Source organism: Triplophysa dalaica, chromosome 22 (genome assembly GCF_015846415.1).
Source record: "Triplophysa dalaica isolate WHDGS20190420 chromosome 22, ASM1584641v1, whole genome shotgun sequence".
In the NCBI taxonomy this organism is placed as follows: Eukaryota; Metazoa; Chordata; class Actinopteri; order Cypriniformes; family Nemacheilidae; genus Triplophysa; species Triplophysa dalaica.
The window spans coordinates 18,211,662-18,233,991 of NC_079563.1; the positions used below are offsets into that span (position 1 = coordinate 18,211,662).

The 22,330-nt window shown below is 37.6% G+C and overlaps 1 protein-coding gene across 4 annotated transcripts in view; it reads left to right on the forward strand.

Moving 5' to 3' along the window:
* Positions 1-183: 183 nt before the first annotated feature.
* Positions 184-22,330, forward strand: part of epb41l4a (erythrocyte membrane protein band 4.1 like 4A) — a 30,383-nt gene continuing 8,236 nt past the window's right edge. For all 4 annotated transcript variants that reach the window (XM_056737329.1, XM_056737331.1, XM_056737330.1 and 1 more), the window contains exons 1-10: positions 184-622; positions 12,277-12,381; positions 16,542-16,593; positions 17,550-17,628; positions 17,755-17,852; positions 18,108-18,228; positions 20,565-20,652; positions 20,821-20,909; positions 21,027-21,090; positions 21,922-22,013. In XM_056737329.1, coding sequence (XP_056593307.1) covers positions 524-622; positions 12,277-12,381; positions 16,542-16,593; positions 17,550-17,628; positions 17,755-17,852; positions 18,108-18,228; positions 20,565-20,652; positions 20,821-20,909; positions 21,027-21,090; positions 21,922-22,013 — 887 coding nt within the window. In that variant the 5' untranslated portion in view covers positions 184-523. The remainder of the gene's footprint in view (positions 623-12,276; positions 12,382-16,541; positions 16,594-17,549; positions 17,629-17,754; positions 17,853-18,107; positions 18,229-20,564; positions 20,653-20,820; positions 20,910-21,026; positions 21,091-21,921; positions 22,014-22,330) is intronic.

Below are 22,330 nucleotides of genomic sequence, written 5' to 3' on the forward strand. Positions count from 1 at the left end.
ATAAACTATTTTTCTTTTCATTAAAACATCTACAAAGATGCGCTTAGTTTCCAACAGGTGGCAGGACAGTCCACCTTAAGAGTTGTGTGTTGTTGTAATTGTGTGTGTATGCGTGTGTATATCTGTGTGTGAGTGTGAGTGAGGGAGGAGTCATGAACAATTGCTCATGGGAGAGTCTCTCAGGCTGCTTGGCAACACGCAGCCCGAATGCAGTTTGTTTGGGACTCATGGATGAAATCCGTCCGACATCACGAAGTAAAGTCACCTACAGTTCAGAAGCGGTGCCGAGGGACCGGACAGTGTTCAGTTCTCATAAATAAACTTTATTCATCCCGTGAGGTCTGATGGGACATTTCGATGACTCAAACATCAGGTGCACGGGGACTGAAACAGACAATATGTAACAACAGAGGAACACGGGCGGATATCTGTGCATGATGAAGTGTAACATCATGAATGAACAGATGTCACTGTAGGCTGCTGAGTCTGGATCAGAACTGCGCTGTGGATCATCTGAATCAACATGAGTTGTTTCTGTTCAGTCCAGGAGGAGTTTTACTGTGAGGTTCTGCTCCTGGACGAGACCAAGCTGACGTTGACCTCTCAACAGCAGGATATAAAGGTGAGCTGTTGTTGTATTTGACATCTTTGAGCTGTCATTGTCCAGGTACACTTTCTTTTCTTCCCTGACAGACACACAACCAAAATAAAGGGTTGAAACTATATTCTACTGTATTGTGATATAAGAGTGCCATATTTATAAATAACACATGGTCTTCCATCCTGGAAGTATTACGAGTTTAATATTGTCACACCTTTTGCAATTGTATGAAATCTGTTTTTCTTTGCAATGAGAGTATGTCTCCATATTTTATAGTTTGTTGTACAAATTAACGATGTCCACACCCAGAACCTGTGTGCTCATACTGGTGAGCAGATTTAACCAGATGACCTGGTTTATCATGATAAAGGCCTTAATCCTAAACTTATCTAACAAGCATACATCACTTTGAAATCTGTATTTTCAGACACGATTGTTGCTATAAATAGGGTTTGTCTGAAAGTCTGTTATCAAGAAAAGAAAACGATTCTTTCTTAAGAAAATTAAACCTAGTAAACAAAGGTTTACTGAAGTAACCTGGGTTCAGCTGTGGTATTTAGCAAACCACAAATGTACTACACTACATTAACAATACCAGTTTAACCACAATATTTGCAGTAAAACAAATGGTATTCAAAAGGCTTTTACCGTAATCATTTCAATAAGAGTTTTGCATACTTGTAAATTCTAATAGAAATAAGTCTTATGGAAATTGCAAATTAAATGACTAGAATCAATATTCAGCACTGTAGTAAATTATAAAGTACCGTATTATTGCCATAACATTGTACCATGGTATTGTCAAAGTCTGCGTGCTAGTGTTTTTAATGTTTCCTTGGTTTTCCTGTTTCCTTGAACTTTTATAGTATGTTCTTGTAGACTGTTTGTGCATTGTGTTGCACCGACTTGGCAAAATGGTGATGTAGAAGGTTCATTGTCATGAGGCTAAGTAACCATGAAGTGTGCTAGATGGTTTTTTTTTTGAGTCTTGACTCTGGTTAGAACACAAGTATGGTGCACGGTACATTAGTTTTTCGGATCAGACACACACTCCTCTCTCGTAACATGAAAGTATCATATAGCACAGGTGCTTTAAATTGTTAATAGTGGTGGAGACGGCAGGATCTCTGGCAAGTCTTTAATAATATACAGTGTATAGGGACAAATTAGCCAATATTGTATGTTGTATTTTTTTAATTTGATTGAAAACTAATGCTAAAGCAGTGCAACTACTATGTGTGTTTGTTTAATTTGTGATTTAGTGAGGTTGTTGCGTGACATTTAAGTCATGGTCATAAGTGACTCTCAAGGCGGAACAGAATGTGACTTTACAAGGGTCCGGCTGTCACCCTCTCTAGATCTGACCACTTCAAAAACATCCCACAGAATTCTTACAAAGTAACACAAGATGAAGAATGGATGGTTGCTGGTCCAAATCAAAAGATATCAAAATCTCTTTGATATCGTAAATAAGCAATTGCATCTTTGTATGACATGTCGAATTGTAAACACATAAACGACAGCACACACACCTCAAGACGGGTGATTTGTGGAGTTATGTATGTTTATAGTGGGGTGGACGGCTACATTTTAATACTTAGATTTAATGGCATTGCTTATGCTTAAAATTAACCATGGTATTACTACAATTAAAACCAATAATCTATAGTAACCAAAGTAACTGTAAGTTACCCATGGTTCTACAGTAGTTTAACAGTGATATCTGTACTGTGATAATACTTGGTGATCAATCCACCACAAAAATACTATAATAAAACCATGGTTCATTTTCCTATGGCTAAGTTTAAATGATTGTGATTCTTGTCGAACACTAAATATGGGACATGCACCCACATACCCATTTGCACATCCTCAACCCCCCCACACTCACACTGGCAACACAAAGACTTCATTGAGTTTACCCAGAGGGCCGTGTGTGTAGTTGTGTGTTAGAAACAGAACAGCTTGCGCGTTTCTGTCATCACAAAAGAAAGACAGCCGCTCAGAGCAGCGCGACCGTATTGCGGTTGCCTTTGGCCTGTGGAGACGATGCTCTTTTGACATTTGGATGTCTAACGAATAAAAATGTTTATTTAGACTCTGTCTAGACCTTCTTCCTACGCCGTGTTTCCTGAGAGAGTTTATTTTTTACTTTACAGTAATGCAAATCCTGCATATTAAACCAGAAAAGTTTATCCAGTTCATCCTTCATTGTGAGGTTTTTGTTCCTTTTGTTTTTAATAACAGGGGTGTCACGATCATGAAATTTGGCTGACGATTAATTGTCTATAAATAATTGCGATGATGGCGATTAATTGTCTGTTTGAAGCATTGACAATTATAACAATTAATTACAACATTTATTCAATAAATACAATAAAGATACATTGAAAATGTAAAAATTCTGTAACTAACTAGTGATGTTGCCTATGGAGTGACCTTAACAGAAAAGACTGTCTTAAGAGAAACAATTAGATATGAGGATGATGTCATCTTGCTGTGTAGATGCATCAAATCTGGAATCACTTTGATAAATCTCAAACACAAGAAATACAAATTTGATTAAACTCAAATGATGATGAAATGTCATTCGAACATAACAGTAAGTGCAGATCAAGGACAGTGTTTGTAAAATGCTGCAGATCACCCTTGTTTTTTAAGGATTTACAATAATTGTTGTTATCTGAAAATTGCGATTATCACAAATAAGTGCGATGAGACCGGCCAGATTGAATAAAACACTAAAATATGGTTACTTAAAAATAAAATAGCTACATGATGCAAAATCCACATTGTCCTTAAATAAATATTTATTTATGTAAAATATTATTTCATATAATATAATGATAAACTGATATATATCCCAGTGATCATATAAAAACCCTTTATTCCTAATGTGTAGAATATACCATAACGGATATATCATAATTATATTAATTTCAAGGCACTATTATCGTGTAAAAAGCAGGATAATACCCCGGTACTCTTGTGTTGATATAGAGTGATAAGTGGTAAAAAGCAAGTGAATTTTTAATAAAGTGAATGCGTGGGTAAAGCCAATGAAGCATCGCTGCTTTTATCACCCTTGTCCTCCACACCCACCCTGGTGGCGCGGGTGGAGGGGGCGTTGTGTCATTTGGGCGTGTGCTGGGCGCTCCGCACAAAGGCAGAGAAATCCCTGTGCATTACGGTAGTGATAAGATAGAAGGTGGATTTACGGTGGACTAATGCCAGCTTTGAGTCAAATCCTTTGTTGTATTAATTGGATTCATGGGTTTGTGTCTCAGCATGTGCGCATTTGTTTTACATGCTCCTATGTTCACTTTCAAAGACATTTAACAGCTTGTAATATTCAGTATTTTGATGAGGAGTACACAATTACATGAATGTTTTTTCTGACCTTTTAAACTCATTAACTTATAATGACAGCATGAGAAGTAATAAACCAAAGGCTGTAGTACCTGCGTTTCTGTTTTTGTATATATACATTGTATGCACGCTTTGGGTAAAAGCCTATGCCAGGTAACGATTGCATTTAATAATGAAACATCATTTATGTATGTGTTACATTTGTTGAAGTTTAAGGTTGATATAAAATGATTGAACTGCTTTGTAATTCTTGACACAACGCTTCAATGGCCAGGTCAAACAGGTATTCACACGCCGCTGTTGAATCATAAAGTGGCATGTCGGACTGCTTCACAAAGAACGTACAGCCTCCGGTGAACAAACCAGTGGATTGATCAATAAACAAATAGATGTGTGATTATTTCAGAAGTGACGGGTTGTGAACTGAGGTCAAAGGATTTAACAGGCATTTGAAGTGGAGGAAAAACAACATTGGAATAATCTCTGCATCAGCGACTTTCTTTCCTAACAAAAGGGGAAGATAATCTCTCCTGTCAAATGCAGAATCAACACGGAACAGTGTGTTTTTCTGTAGACACATTCCAGAAATGTGCACACACGGAGTCTTTCAAAGCAATACACACAAATTATTCATGTGACTGAGCTGATTGTAACGCTCAATCATCGATCTGAACGTTTGCTTTGAATTAAAGATGTTAAAGAAAAGTATAAAAATCAGCTCTGTTTGTCGTTCTTGATTTAGGGTTTATTTATAGTCTCAATTTCAAGGGTAATTCGAGAGTTTTTCATCTGTTTGGCTGGAAGATATTTTACACTAAACATGGAGTTGCGTGATGCTGAATGCTGTGTCTGGACCATAGACTGTAAAAAATATGGATGTAGTGTCCGTGGCATCACCCGTTGGTTTCTGAGGAGCTGTTTTGAAGCTTAAAGTGGGCGGAGCCGGCCGTCGACATTTTAGCAGGGAGTCACTCCCGGATAATCGAAAATGGGCAAAGAGGCGGGACGTGGTTGGACCAAGTGGCCACGCACCTAATTTTTCAGAATTTTAAGGCTTTATATAAGTTAAACGGGTGAGAAAAAAATCGCCCTCCTCAGAGTTACACTTAGCCATAAAGACTAACATCATTTCTTGTACCAGGCTATAATCATGTTTTTTTCTGCTTTAAAGTTTTCCATTTTAACATGGGGCTCAATGAGATTCTGCTCTCTTTTGGAGCCAGTCTCTAGTGGTCAGTTGATGAATTGTAGTTTAAGTTACTGACCGCTTTTGTCATTTTGCAAGCTTCTCTCATCTATAAAGATCCTAAAAGTGTCCTAAGGTATTTAATTCAGGTGTTTAACTTCAGAAAGTCTCATCTTCTGTCAAGCTGAAATTTAAACAAGTGAAAATTTCAATGTATTTTTAACAAACTGCCATATGAATTATTAGTGAAGCCAAAGTCTACTTCTAAACCCGTCTGCGTTTCAAAGCAAAAATATTCAAAGAGATTTTGGTTCCCTAGAGGAACACAGAATATTTAATTTCTCAGATCGTAAGATGGATCATAAAACTGTCCTCTATTATGTATTCATGTGTACACTTAACCAAGAAATTCTGCTCCTGCTTTCATACACAGACATTAAGGTCTTATTCTTTAGCTGTGTTTTTAACGCTGTTGGGTCTGAGGTTGCTCTTTCAAATAAAATGAATGTCAATGGCGTAGCTCGAATCATTCAGTATCAGGAGGATTTGAGAAAGTTTGAGTTCATATTTAAATCTTTGACTCTTGATTCGAGACTGCCTTTATTTAAGCCCTTTAAGACGTTGAGATCCCATCTGGTTTGTAAGATGATAAGAAATCACACATCCTAAATTGAATCATTAGCCTATATTGTTTATTTCACTTTGGATAAAAGCATCTGCTAAATGCCTGAATGTAAATGTCGGAGTCTGTTTCTTTAAAGGTACAGTGTACGGAATTTAGCGACATTTAGTTGTGAAGTTGCAAATTGCTCACTCCACCCTTTCCTTTGAAGCGCTACAGCAGCTGACACAGAACTAAGATGTTGCGGTTTTTCGCTTCTTTGTCGAAGGAGATTACGTATTTACGAAATGCGTTCTGTAGAGTAGTTTGTCCGTTTAGGGCCACTGTAGGAACAACATGGTGTATTCCATGCAAGGAGACCCGCGGTGTATGTAGAAAGAAATAGCTCATTCTAACGTAATAGAAACATAACGCTTCATTATTTAAGGTCTTTATACACCTCTGATACACAGTTATGTATATTATAATACATTTCTGTCAATAGATGCTCGAAAAAAAACTTGGACCTTTAAAGCAGAAAAGCAGAAAACAGCAGACTTCAGCGAAAGATATCATAAAATCTCAGTTTTGTCTACGAGATACAGTTGAGATTAAATGTTCTCGTTTATGGTGTTTCTTTCCTTTGGGTGTTTTTTTGTTCACAAAGTGTTCAGTGTGTGTGTTCATTTTTGAATGTATGTGTTTATGTGAAATCTTTAGCCTTTGATAGAAGTAGCTGCTATGCACATTGCCTTTTTCAGAACATGCACTTGTAATCTCTGCGTCTGGATTTTTTCCAGCGCTGTGTTTGAATGCTTTAGTTCTGTGTACTATGGTAGTTATATTACTCTCTGCATCCAACACAGTGGCCAGTAGCTATTTTATTTTTCTCTCTCACACTTGCGTTCTTTTACAAAAAGTACCATGGCCTTTCAGGTATTTTTTCGGCTTGTTGCCTTGGTTTTCTTTGAAGTACATTGCAGTGCTACGGTATGTCTGTAAGTACTGTTTAACCCGGCGCTGTTGTGTTTTCCTTTCAGGGTGTTTACGACTTGTAAAAATTACTGGTTAACAATACAGTTTTTCTGACTCAAGACCGTGCTTGTCAGAGAAATGCCGCGCAGCGTTTGCTGTCTGTGCGAGTACAGGCGCTGTAAACCGCTACCGCTCCACTCTTCGCATCTTTGTCTTTATTGTTGAGTAACTATGGAAACTAGGAGGGTCTGTGCCACACCAGCACGGGGGGTTTCAGACATCTGGACCGTTTCCAGCAGTAACCAGAAGAGAAACGGCTTTTTTGTCTGTAATAATTAAAAATCTCATTTACATCCCGTAGAGATTCATGAAAGTTTTGAGAGTCCATTGTGGTTGACAAACCTGCCAAAAATGTCCAGGTTCATTCCCAAAATAAAGTGATTGTGAACCATTTTTACTTGTTTTGGTGCAAATGAAAGTGACAACAGGGACACTGAAGATGCAACACCAAGGGTGATCTGGGCAGGACCATCCTCAAAGGGTCTCACAGACCTCCACGTGCTACGAAGAATCGGGATGAAATCCTAAGATCTATTGTCAGATCTTATGCTGGTGCAGTGAAAACCCCAATGCCCGGCCTCATGTGACCAGAGTCTGTAGGCAGTTTTTGGACGATGAACGCATTGATGCCATTGACTTGCCCTCACGTTCCCTAGACCTAAATACAGTTGAGAACCTTTGGGATCTCATGTATCCAAAGCCATCAAGTTACACCATAAACTGTCCAGGAGCTGTTCCATCTCATCAGGAGTATTCCCGGACATTGCTGGGAGTTCATAGGGGCCCGTGGTGCCATGCACATTACTGATTAACATTATGAGTTACTGTGGTGAAATTCAAACAAGTGGAATGAGCCAGTATTACCATTTACATTTAGTAATTTAGCAGAAGCCGCTTTTATCCAAAGCGACTTACAAGTTGGGCAAACAATGGAAGCAAGTGGGTCAAACATTAGGTCAACAAAAAGCATAAGAGCAATAAAAACATGTCTCACAAAGCCTACTACAGTGTACAGAGCCAAGTTTAGTTTATCAAGCTTAAATTAGCATGCTTTTTTTACCTTTTTTTACTGTTATTCCTGCCCTGATGATTTTGACTTTCAATGACAATTGACACATTATTTTATTTTAACATTATGCAAAGCAATATGTGGAGGGTTTTAACCTGGATATTTTGTTCATCGAGATCTAATATAGCGTGATTTTGCGTCTTCTTTCATCTTTTTTTAGGGATGCACCAAAATGGCTTTTGCATTTCTTCAGCAAATTTTTTCACTATTGCATAAACTGAATGGTAAAAATGTGCTTTTTATATTTTGTCTTGCTTTTCAAAATAATAAAATATAATTAACAATAAAATTTAGCAAAATAAGTAGGCTAAATAAAAAATAAAATTGAGCCCTCTCCTGGTAAAATATATTTGGCCATTTCACTTATTCGGCCGAACATTCGTTGCATACCAAATCCTGTACTTATTGCAGCGATTCCGTGATTTTTTTTTCTTCTTTCAGTAATAATAACATGATTTTCTTCCATTTCATTCAGATTTTATGATCGTGAAACATGTCACATTAAAAAGGCGTACTTTTCTTTAAGCATTATATAATTTATCATTTCTTTATTTTGATTTCGGAGTGGATCATGACATGTTCCTGACCGGCTCTTTTGGGATTCTGGGTAGTGAAGAAACATCTGCTGACACACACAAACACTCAGGACCTGTGTGACCACTGCCACACCCATGTAGAGCAGATGGTCAGGTCTCATCTGTTTCATGACCCCGTTACCATGGGAACGGCAGGCCATATCACAGGAAGATAATTGTTTCAAAGAATGTATGAAGATTTCACCGTCCATCTGTCACACAACATGTTGTTCCACATAGCATCATCTGAACCACAGCATCTTCTCACATTCTCTTTATGCAGAAGGTCATTTCCTTTTTGACTTTTGTGTTTCAGTCAGTTTAATGCATGACGTGTGAAATAACCCTTTTTAATTGACTTCAGTTTATTGATTTATTGATTCATTATTAACTCATGGAAGATGGGAGCTTAACTGCATTTCAAGGCATGAAATTGCTTGATAGTTTTGTTTATAATGAAATGAAAGTGTACTAAAAGTCATACTAAATGAAATTCTCAAGTAAAGTCTTGTGAACAGCTTAACGTCTAAGCTTGTGCATTTGTATAACAGGCTTGAGTTGGATTGTGTTAATCTTCTTCTTGTCCTGTTGGACATCAGCACAATCAGTCTTTAACTAGATCAGCTTGTGTTATCTGACACACGCCTGTGTTTCACTTCTACATCCTAAAAACAAATCCTGAGGATTTAACTCTCTCTCAGACATTTGATCATTTATCTTATCGACAGTCTGATTACTGGGGAAGGTCACGTGACCTCCAGAAATCAATCTTGGTTTATTAGACTTATATTGTCCTTTTTCCTCCTCCTGATAGGTAAATATTGACAAAGACCACAGTATGTGCGGATACTCAGTTTGCTCATATATTATCGCATTTTACGCCCCATTTAGTGGAAATGAAAAGATAGGGACATTAGATATAATGGGTGACTTTATATAAATGAATAGTTCACCCAAAGATAAAAATTATTTACTAAACCTGTGTGACTTTCTTTCTTATGCAGAACACAAAAGAAGATATTTTGAAGAATGTCGGTAACCAAAGTACACTGACCCTCGTTGGCTTTCATTGTATGAACACTAAACCACTTAGACATTTCTCAAAATATCTTCTTTTACAGGTTTTGAACGACATGAGGATGACAGAATGATTATTTTTAGGTGACCTATCCCTTAATTTCCCTTCCAGCAAAACAACAGGAGCCATCCAAGCATTTTTATGCATGTGGGAAAATCACCAAAGCCAAACAGAAATTCTCAATATGTGGAAATCCATTTCCTCTCTATTCATTTCACACTTCTTTGTTATTTTAACATTCCCACCCCGAACAGAAGAAAGTCTTATCAGTAAGGCAGATATGGCAGGAATGTGGAGAACATGTTTTTTGGGAGGATCTCTCATGATGGTAAACAGGAGGGTGATAGTGTCAGGTTCTGCCAGGAACCTTTGGAGAGACGGCAGCGTTTTTGTGGTTTGTCATATTCACCTCTCCTCCCGTCGGGCTTTTGGGATTTGAATTACGACGGTGACATCAGGGGTCACATACAATGGGTTTTCTTCCCGGTAAAGGCTGTATTTGTGTTCTCACTGCTTGTGGAACTTTGATAGATATTTTGCCACTGGGCACCAACGGTGTTGCAACACGAGCGCTTTTAACAGAATTTGTGAGCAGTGATCTTTCGTGTTCAGTATATGGAGTAACACCATGTGATGAAATTTTAATAAAAAGCTGTATAAAGGATTGTCTCAATGCATGTCTCCATTATTATTAAATGGAGACCAAATGGAAATTTGTGCTTAAAGAGATCCTTCACCCAAAAATGATTATTAAATTTTCATGTCATCATTTACTCACCTTCGAGTTGTTCCAAATCTGTATACATTTCTTTGCTATGATGAACACTGTGAAAGATATTTGGAAGAATGCGTATAACCAGACAGATTTGTTTGTTTTGTATGGGCACAAAAATTAAAGGCACACAGGTTTGAAATGACAAGAGGGTGATTAAATGATGACAGAATTTTCATTTTTGGGCGAACTATCACTTTTAGACATTATTGAAACTCAAAAGGAGAAACGCGAGATTATCTTAAACGACAAACTCTTTTTCTCTCTATTTAAAATCATTGCTTGCGCGAAATCTCATGTGTGATATTGAGTCTTGTAGGTAAATATAGTGTTTCAGATTGTCATAAACACTGATGTGACGTTTGGATTGTTGTTTCAGCCTGGAGTGTGTAATAAGAGAAATCATGACATACGTCTGAATACACGCCAAGGCTTTTGTGTGTGTCTTCACAAGACTCCCAAACATACACACACAATCCCAGAGGGGAGAAACTCGCTCGAGTTTCCCTCTCGCCGCAGTGTCACATGACATGAGCTTTCGTGTGTCATGCGTGTGAGGAGCTGCAGTTGCACAACTAACAGTCACAAATACACAAGATTTATTATAGCAGTAAATCTTTTTTTTCATGAAGGTTGTGCTTTCGATTGAAGCATTGCTGTGGATGTACTGTATGCGATACGTTAATGTGTTTTTACACTTTTTTGTCCGCATTCAGGTTTTTCCTAAATATCTTCTTTCAATAGGAAATGCATCATAATGTCGTCCAAAAATAGTCTCGTATGAACTGCACTGGAGGTGTTTTGTTATTGTAAAACTGTTATGTAAAACTTGTTTTTTTTTAAACGGCCTTTTAGCAGTATGTATTGTTATCCATCCATCCATCCATTTTCTACCGCTTATCCGAACTACCTCGGGTCACGGGGAGCCTGTGCCTATCTCTGGAGTGATCGGGCATCAAGGCAGGATACACCCTGGATGGAGTGCCAACCCATCGCAGGGCACACACACTCACTCATTCACTCATTCACTCACGCACTCACTCACACCCTACGGACAATTTTTCCAGAGATGCCAATCAACCTACCATGCATGTCTTTGGACCAGGGGAGGAAACCGGAGTACCCGGAGGAAACCCCCGAGGCACGGGGAGAACATGCAAACTCCACACACACACAAGTCGGAAGCGGGAATCGAACCCCCAACCCTGGAGGTGTGAGGCGAACGTGCTAACCACTAAGCCTCCGTGCCCCCCTATGTATTGTTATAAGAAGGGGAATTAAGCTTACTCTGAAACAGCCAGACCCTCCTCTCCATTCAAGATTTATGGATTCAGAAAACAATACTTCCTTAAATGTGTGCGTGTTTTTTTTGTTTGCTGTGGTCATGCTTATCTTTCTTGGTGTTTGCCGCTGTGTGTTTGCTTTAACAGGCATATGTGAACAGGTCATCATCAGTCACCTGTTTGGTTAACCTTTTATTTCTCATATTGAATGAGAGAACAAAGGCACAAACCCTCCTCAGGACCTCAACAAGATGTTGATAGACACAGAATGAAATACAGAAACCACTAAGATGAAAACATTGGATCTGAAAAAGAGAGATGTTATAAACCTTGTGGCAAACCGTGACGTTTAAACCTTGGAACGTTGGAATATGCACAATATGTTAAATTTAATACTGACCAGTCAAAATCACTCGTCTCAAATTGAGCTCACATCAGCAACCGAAATCAATTGAGGCACAGCGGCCTTATAAATCATAAATAACTTACAATTTGATTGTATTATTTAGAATTACTTGATAACAAAGTCCCCTTAACATTTAACCCTGGTGCATGCGCTGCGGGATGGAGGGGGAGAAATTCTCTTTCTCGAGTGTAAGCGGAGGCCCCTTCTGTTGTGAGAACCGTTGAAATGGATGAAACATAGCATAGGCCGCTACTGGTTGAACGGTATGATGATTTTAATGGTATTTTTCTTGTCTCTGCAGAAATCGACCAAAGGTTCAGTTCTGCTGGATTATGTGTTCGCTCACGTGAATCTTGTCGAAACAGAGTATTTTGGGCTTCGCTATTGTGACCGCAGTCATCAGACGGTGAGTTCTTCAACACTCTGTGTTAAAAGCAACATTTTGTGTTCAGTTAAGGAAAGCACATCAATGTGTTGACCTTAACTGAACACATCTCTTTGTTATTTCTTGGGACAACACATTTTGTGTTACTTTTAATACAAATCGTGTTGTTCCTTTTATACATTTAACACAAATCAACACCAAGGTTAAAGGTGCAGTTGCAATTTTGGAGTAAAATATCCAAAAACCACTAAGCTTGTGTTATATATTTCGTTCAGCTGAGTTCTTACAATATTTCAAATGTTTCCACCCAATTGTAATTTGTGAGAAAATCGCCATTCTTAACTCATTCACCGCCATTGACGAGTTATCTCGTCAATAAAAAAAAAAAACGCTTCCCCGCAAAAGACGAGTTTTTATGGCAATCAGTGTTTGTACCGTTGTACAGCAGGTGGCGCTATTGCACACCTTTGGGAAAAAGTACAGAATCCCAGAACCTTGACCGTATATGTTTTAGCGGTTTTTATTGATTGTTCTGAGTGTAATCTGGGCGGAATCTTTGACAAAAAACTTTAACTATCTCAGCTGTTTAATCAAAATGATGCATTTTTGTAGAAACCTACCCACATATACGGAGTGATAAAAATCAAGATAGAAGAATACGGTTTCTTTTGTTTGAAAGCTGAGGCTCTGTTCTTTCATTTGACATATTGTTTGTCCATATATTCTTTACAGAAAATGTACTGTGAGCTGGCGTAGGCTGGCAACTTTTTTTTAAGAGGCTTGCGGCGAATGAGTTATCAGTGACACAGGGTGTGCACTGTGCAGTCGCCCGTCAATGCCGTCATATCCACATCCCCCTTTGTTACCGCCTTTACTGATATAGAAAAACCGCATGACAACAGTGTCGTGGACAAATGCGGAAGTAGTGTCTAGCGTTTAGCAAGCCACTAACTTTTTCAAGCAGTCACTTATTTATGGACCACAACTATTCGCAACAATATATATATTATAAAACTTTACCTTATCTACTACAATGATTTATCGTTCCCATCTGATTGATGGCCATTAGGAGTTGAAGACAACAGATCCCATCATTCCACGCTCCTTCACAGCATCATCAAGCTATGCCATCGGTGTTTTGATCGTGCCCCCTCTAGGGGCATTTTGTACAAACTGCACCTTTAAACAATATCCTTTTTTAAGAGTGAAACTTGAAAGATTCTCTCTCGTTTTATTTGTAGCAAGTACACAGATTCTAATTCAATTGAATGTATTTGCAGCTTTGCAAACCAGCTTTGCCAAAAATATGTGAGGAAAAAAAGAAACATTATCAGGTACATGGTATACAGAAAAAGGGGATTATTTTAAATATTATTTTTGTTAGACTTAAAAAAATTGTTGACATTTTCCCCCCTCCTGTCATTCCAAATTCATTCTTACCTTCCAAACAATCTAAAATGTCATTACATTATTCCATTATGTCTTCTGTGTTGTCATATATTGTCCTAAATCAATGTTAAATATTATTCAACTTCTCTAAAATCTCATGCAGATTTTTAAGACTTTGGGAATTCACATCAAGCCCCTAGACATTAAGACGTATTTGAATGCATACAAACATCCCTCGCACAAACCTATCGAATGTCCTCTAAAACTTGCATACATTTTTTTATCTAACTTTGTGATTAGAGAGTGTTAAAATTTGTGTTAAAATAAACTCGTGCAGGTTCGGAGGGACACGAGTGAACTGTTCCTTTCAGAAAGTTTGTTAAAGCGTATCCTGTTTGCCGTGCCATCGTGTGGTCATGAGATCCCGAAAGCAGCTTGACCTTTGACGCGCGAACAGAAGGGTGAAGTATGAAGTAAAGGGGCGATTAGCTTTACCTTGAGGCCAGATTTTGGGTGAGGCAAAGTGCAAACTTGTGAAAAAACACACAACCGTCATTACCTCATAAGCTCGTCCAATAAGCTAAGTGTTTCCCACAATGCCTTCTGGGGCCTGTCCCACGAGTCTAGATTTATTACAGGTCGACAGGCGGGCCATTACTTAACTTTACACAAATCTATCAACCGTATGGAGGATGATTATGGTTTAGAGGAGATAAAAATGTCATTTACATGTTGGCATCATCATTTCTGTGCAGGTGTGGTTGACGTGCGTTCTGGATTTTTCATTTAATTGTAAGGTACAGAATTGGATAAATTCCTGCATAATACGTCTTTGGCACAGCGAATAAACTATAAAACATAAAATGCAATAAAACCTCTGTCAATATTTATAAGACAACAGTTGCCATGGTGTTCTGAACAGTTGCAAGGTTCTTCTGTGTGTTCTCTGATATTTACATTTTGGCATGTGCAGATGCTTTTATCCCAAAATGTGCATGTTTCTGAGTAAGCGAACCCACAACCTTTACGATGCTAATACAATGCTAAAGTAAAAAGAAACAGACGTTACGGTCAGAGGTTTGTTTTAATCACAAACGGTGTAACGTGAATGCTGTTTTCACTTGGTGTTCTTAGAAATGAAGAGTGGATCTGAGGATTCTTCCTTTCCATGACGCCATCTGCTCTGATGTGATTATTAGATGAACTCACCGATTCAATTAACGCACTTTAATTTAATAACGTGCAGCGCTAATCCTGTTCCCATCTGCACACACACACACATCTGAGTTGCTTTGGTGTCTTCGTGGGGACTTGCCATAGACTTCTGTTGTTTTTATACTGACCTAATGGTATTTTCATGCCCTAACCACACCCCTTAACCGAACCCTCACAGAAACATCTTCAACTAAGCATCATTTTGTATTTTTAACATTCACTTTCTATCTTGAGGATGGTGGGTTTTGTTTCCCACGACTAGTAGGTGGATCTCAGATTTAATTGTCCATGTGGCGACATTTGGTTCCCACATTGGAGGCCACACACTGCACCTGATACACACACACACACGTTGTATTTTCTGTTGTTTGCACAAACAGATTTAGATTTATTGTGCATGCTCCTATTGAAATATATTTATATATAAAATAAATATGTTCAGTTTGCATTACATTTTTCCAAACTGAACTCGTTTATTTGAAGTATTTTACATCTACATAAAATGGCATGACCATTATCTGCGAGGCACTGCCAAACACCATCTTCTCTAGTCTTGACCTCACGACAGTGTCACCTAAACAGATAATAGCCTAAAGCAAAATACAAAATCTCCCCACATTTCATGCAAAAGGTCAAATCTTTGCAACCAGATTTATTATTCTTACATAGTGGAGGATAAAAGATGTGGAGCAGAATATTTTCCTTCTTGAATATTTTCAATAGAAAACATCAAATCTAGTTTGCTTTCAGGTTGTGTTATTGTTAATGGTCCTCTGAGGATGACGAAAATTTCAGACTTAAGTAACAATAATAAAACTATGATATATGTGTTGGGTTACTGTGCTTTATTACAATACCATAGTTAAACTATGGATACCATAGTAACAATATGGTAAAAATGTTATAGAAAACAACACACTAGTTCTACTGAGTTGTGGTGACAATAAATGTGTTACTCCCATACACCCTAATGTGGTGATAGTCTCCAACCGGACTATCTGTTGTGCGTCTATTACCAACTAGCAACATTTTAAATTTCATATTATTTGGAGAAGCGAACTCGGCCATCCATATTTTCATTAGGGATGTATGTTTCTGAAACATTTCTGTGAATTGATTTTACTACTGATCTCCGTCACACAGAAGCAAATGAAAATGGTCAAATGGAAAAAGCTTCTTTCTTTATAGTTATCACACAGTTGGATTAAAAGTTTGCTTTCAGGACAGTTGTGATGGACATCAGCCTGGGTTCAGGTCTCCAGAACACAATTTAGCATCTATATTACACATGTTCAGCAGCAGATGTTTTGTTCTCGACTGCATGCTCTGACGTGTTCAGACTTCATGTTTTATTGATGCGTGTTTCACGGAACACTTTTCAGAGGCATCACTGCATGACTGAACATCTCGGCAGGTCAAAGATCTGGGTCAGAATATACTATACAATATCATTATTAGTGAAAACATCAGGTCAAATCAAAATCTAATGCAATAGTTGGGTGTTATTTTGCAGTATGTGATTTGTTTCATGTATAACTGATCTGTTTGTTTCTCTTGTTTGTATCTGCTGTTTATAGTATTGGCTGGATCCCTCTAAAAGTCTCTCCGAACACAAAGATCTGATAACAAGTACGTATGAATTTATATTTATAATATTGGATTAGACGGTGTGCCACAGTTTGAATTATTTCTGCACAACGGGAAAAATAACAAAGTATTGACCTATTGACTAACCCCCATGTCTATTAAACATGGTGGATCAGGCCAGAGAGAGGCGATGCTGTACTTATTCTCATAATATTGCTTTTTGTTTGAACATTATTCAGTTTAACTACACAAAATAGGGCTTGCAAAAATACTGATATTCTGTGAATTTAGGTCAAGAATGAACACAGTTTAGCGACAACAGTCATTGAGGGAATGCCTTTAGAGTGTAGAATATGAAATATTGCAATCCTTGTTTTACACACCTGCCGGCGGTAACCTGCTAGTGAATAATTATTGAGTAGCTGGTTCAGGTGTGGTTGCCAACAGGTGGAACTAGAACTCAATTTCATGAGAAGGTAAAGTGGTCACGCTTACATTACGCTGTGTTTTCACTTTCAGACTAAATACTTGATGCTTGAAATGTGTCATGTTATGCCACAGTAGAATGTCATGTTTTAGAAGAATGTCTCTCAAACTACGGGTCCCCAAGATGGTTGGGTTGCAGGGGGGGGCCACAAATTGGTTGTGTTGCAGGGGGGCCGCAAATGGGTTGGGTTTCAAGGGGGCCACAAATTATGTCCTATTTTATGAAATATAGAAACTTAACAGAGATTTAATGCAATCAAACATCCGAAAAATAATACCACGAACCAAAAGAATTGATGTTCCAGCATTGTATAACTGAAGGTTTTTTTTTTTTTGTTGAACTAAAATTCTAAATGTAATTTTTTTTGTCTTTATTTATATATATATATATATTTTTTATATCTTTATTTGGGCGGGCCGCAAGCGAGGAAAATCTCTAATAGCAGGACTGACCATCTCTATTCTAGACTGGAAATCATTGTGCATTAATAGGTTGTTGTATTTTATTTCAGCCGGACCTCCGTATACACTTTATTTTGGGGTGAAATTTTACGCTGAAGACCCCTGTAAACTCAAAGAGGAAATTACGAGGTGTGTATTACAATGAATCATTATAATTTGATATTTTAATATAATATGCATAATGGTAGAGATCCTGCTTGATGTTGTTGAAGTTGTTTGAATATATCTCCTAATACTGTCGGTTTGTTGTGTTAGGTATCAGTTCTTTCTGCAGATTAAACAAGATGTTCTTCAGGGAAGACTTCCATGCCCCTTCGATATCAGCACCCAACTGGGAGCTCTTGCAATTCAATGTACGTAGGAAAGGTTTTTCATGAAATTTTATTTGCAACTTAAACCATTTTCTTGAAGTGGATGTTAAGAAGCTTGTTTTTCTACCTTCATCATTTCTGTTCATTTCATCCCTGTGTAATGGCTGAACAAAGATACAAATGCTTCTTTCACTTTTGTATATAAAACTTACATTTTCACAATCATACATTTAAATCGATGTATATAGGGATTGATGTCTAACATTTATTGTCTTAACTGCGTCTTTGTCCCTATAGCTGAACTTGGAGATTACGATCCATACAAACACACACCAGGTTACGTGTCGGAATATCGTTTTGTCCCGGACCAGAAAGAAGAACACGAGGACGCCATCGAACAGATTCATAAAACTTTAATGTAAGACTATAGACCCCATGCTTGACTTTATGCAACACATTTAAAGCTATATTAGCTATGACATTAATACGTATATTTAAGCTAAATGTAAAAAATGGCACCTTATTGTAAAGTGTTACCAGAAAATCATTTATGGACCTTTTTAACAAGACTGCATCATACATCCTCCAAAGTTTTTTACATTTTTATTTTTTTATGTATGTACGTTTATAACACTATACTTTGTGTTATATTACCTTTGCATCAAATTGCAAAAAAATGGGAAATGCGAGGGTGTTTCTTATACATCGTCTATGGAAGTCACTTTAAATTTTACATTAATGCCCTCTTTTGACTTCAGTTATCAGACTACTACAGTTTGAGCAAATGAGAATGCAAAAAATATATTTGTGGTAGTCTCCCATTCCCCGCTATAGAAGTTTACCCAACGATCACGACTTCCGCTGCGGAGAAACCCGGAAATGTGAAAAAGGTTTATTCACGTCATTCTAAACCTGTATGAGTTCATTTCTTCTTTAGAACACAAAAGAAGATATTTAGAAAAATGTTGATAACCAAACAACAGTAGACCCCATTGACTTCCAAAACCTTCGAGACATTTCTTTCTTTTGTGATCCACTGAAGATAGAGTCACATTCAGGTTTTGAATGACGTGAGGATGAATAAATGATGTCAGAATTCGTTTTTTTGCCCAAATTTTTAACGCATTGTCTGGATTTTTATTACATTCATGTACATTTGGTCATGTGCAGAAACTCATAACCGAAGCAACTTGCAGTGTATTTAAGCTATATATAACATAGAAAGTGCAAAAATACCCATGAAAACCCCATGAAGAATAAACAGGATTCCATTTGACTAGATTCAGTCTCTTTCCATGGGAATAGCGTGTGGTTTCCGTGTGATAGACTGTGAGGATTTCTCCCTCTGGCTGGTCTCCGTGTCTTTGTAATGAGAGCTTCTCTCCGGGTGTGTTTGATCATCTCACAGTTCTCGTTCTGACCCTTTGTCAAACATGCGCGACTGTCAAACGTGTAAAGTGTTCAGATGAGCTACACCTGTCAGGTGACACGATCAAACGGCCTTTGAGAAAGGAGAATGAATGAGATAATGCGTAACCAGTCATCATGGGTATCTTGTTTGTCTGTTTGTTGAATGTCATATTTTTAAGCGCGCAAATCCCCACTTGACTTCTACAGAAAGGCCTGAGTTTTGAGCAATTACCAGTCGTCATTCTTAAGAGTCTGTGAGGAGCTGAAATGTCCGAGTGGATCACAGATGAGAAAGGACAGATTTGTTTCTAAGTGAGCGAAATACGTAATGGTTGATTTTTAATGACGTCATTTTGAATGCGATTTAATGAAATTGCACACAGAGGAGGCTTTTTTTAAAGTACTTCATTGAATAGCAACCCAAAGCATTCATCTTTTAAAAGTCGGATAGGTGCTTCAGAACAGAATTACTCCAGCTGCTACAATTAGGCAGCGATATGCAGCCACACGCACATACAGGGCCCAAATGAAAGGGCTGAATGCATTTACGTCTCTGGGGTGCCTCCAAATGACGGGGCTCGACACTCTTAAAAGACCATCAACAATCATCCTCGGCCCACCCTCCTCCTTGCCCGCCTTGCTTCAGTCTACTCTGATCTGGGACTGGAATATCTAATGCATTTCTATATGCGTGATGTTGGGGCATAATGATACGTTTCCATTTTTGACTGAAAACACCAAAGCTGAGCTGTAACAGTAACGGATGAATGGGAGTCCAAAAGATCCAAAGAACTTAACTAGTTCTTCCATCTCGATGCCGCACCGCATGCGTTTCGCTCCCTATTCGTACTTTCAAATAACAAACAAATGACGCGGAATGTGAATTGAGCCTTAAAATGTATTATGGATCAAATTATCCAAACAAATAAATCAAATAGTGTTATTGTGAGTGCATCTATTCGCATCAATATATTTGAACGTTTATTTGCATCTTTACTGGAAGACTGTGTGTCCGGTTCAAAATGATGGCATTGGTGTTAATAGGTTAAATACACAAGGTGTTTCTGTGGAACTGGTTTCAGGTTAGACCTCACTGGTATGCGCCTGTTATTAAGTGAATGAAAAGCACACATTTACAAATGAGTTGATGAATAACATCTGAAGAACAAGAGTAACGTGATGCAGTTCTCTCTATTTTTCTTTCAGCTCTGATTAATGTTTTGTTTTTGTATTTTTTATGTTTTTTCCTTTACCTTGTTTTCTTCCTTAATTCCATCTCTGGAGAATAATTTGACTGTGTTGTGATTGTTTTATGTTTTGTAATGAGTTGAACTATGTGCGCAGGGGTCAGGTGCCTGCTGAGGCTGAGAACAATTATTTAGGAATTGCCAAAACCCTGGAGATGTACGGGGTCGACCTGCACCCTGTGTTTGTGAGTACACATTTCATAACTACTTTTTTTGAAAGTTGCTTTTGATAAATTCGTCTGCTAAGAGTTTCAAAGTGGAAACCGTGAGAATTTGTTTCTCGTTTTGTTTCAAGGGACTAAATTGAACTTTTCTGTCAATCATTCACGGATTTAAAATTCCTATGTTTTCAGGGAGAAAAGCAGGATGAATATTTCCTAGGACTGACGCCGGTCGGAGTCGTAGTTTACCAAAACAAAACGCAAGTCGGGAAATATTTCTGGTTGGTTATTATTTCAACAGAATTGTTATGTTATTCTGTTGTATTTCACACATCTTTGTAAAGAATACTCACGCAATGTAAAGCACAGTTTTAAAAACAAACTCTTTAATGTTTCAGGCCAAGAATTACAAAAGTATATTTCAAAGAAACACAGTTCGAACTGCGGGTTATGGGCAGAGATGTAAGTTGTCTTTTCAATGTCAAAACACAAAAAAATCTCAGTACTTGAGACTACACATGATTGTACTTTTTGTAAATATGCAGCTGCGGAAAAAATAAGAGAGCATTTCAAATATTCATGTTATGCATTTCTAGATGTATTGTGGCCATTTCAGTCAAGTGTTTGTTGAATTTCAACAAAATCTAAATTATGTCACTCATAAAGTAATCCAACAACAATGTAAAAAAGACTGAGATGACAAGACACATGAAAAACTACAAAAAATCCAGGTTGTCACATAACAAATTTTTTTTAACTTTTAGAAATGTTAGTGTTCCGTTGCTAAAAAGTGAATATGAACGCTTATTCTACATGCATGTATTTGAGGTCTGAAAAGATACAGAGCATCTTTTCTGTTGTTTTCACCTGTTTCTGCAGTCTTCATTTTCTCCAACTAAATGCAAATAGAAACAATATTTTCTTTAGAAATATTGTTAGTAGTTCACTGAATGAAAACCTGTAAATTCAGAAAAACTGAAAATAATGTTGAAATATTCTCTTCATTTTTTCCACGGCTATGTTCACATATTTTTGTTGACATACCTCTATTCCATCCCATCGAAGAAAAATCAAATATACTTACCGCAGTATAATATCAGTTAGATATAATAACTGTGTGTAAATGTCCATGTGAAGATCCGTGTTCTGATGGGTCCTGAACCTCCAGTGAGATTTCCCTGGTAGCGTCTGATAGCATTTGAGCACATCAGGGTTATGAATGGCAGAAAGTGAGAAAACATTTACACAAAACAGATATATTTTTACGCAGAGCATTGTTTCTTTTGTTTTCAGTGTAACGAAACATCGTACTTCTTCGAGGTTCCCAGTAAGACGGCGTGCAAGAACCTCTGGAAGTGTTGTGTGGAGCATCATACCTTCTTCAGGTAAACCGAAAGTTAGCTTTAAATTGCTTTAAACAATGCACTTAATGTATTGCATTTGTCTATTAACGGGTTTTAAAACCAGATCCAAAAAAAATCCTGCTAAAAATGACCTGTAGTGACTTAAAAACACTGACAGAAATGCTTAATTTTTGTATCATTGTACTATCATTGTACTATGGTAAAGAAACAATGCTTTTTCACATAAGAGATTACGCTCGTGTGAAATATGAACAACCTCACACCGAACAAAACGTCTTGAAAGAAAGGGTCAAAAACATCTTAATCCTTCTAGAGTTTCTGTTTCGAAGCCGAAACAG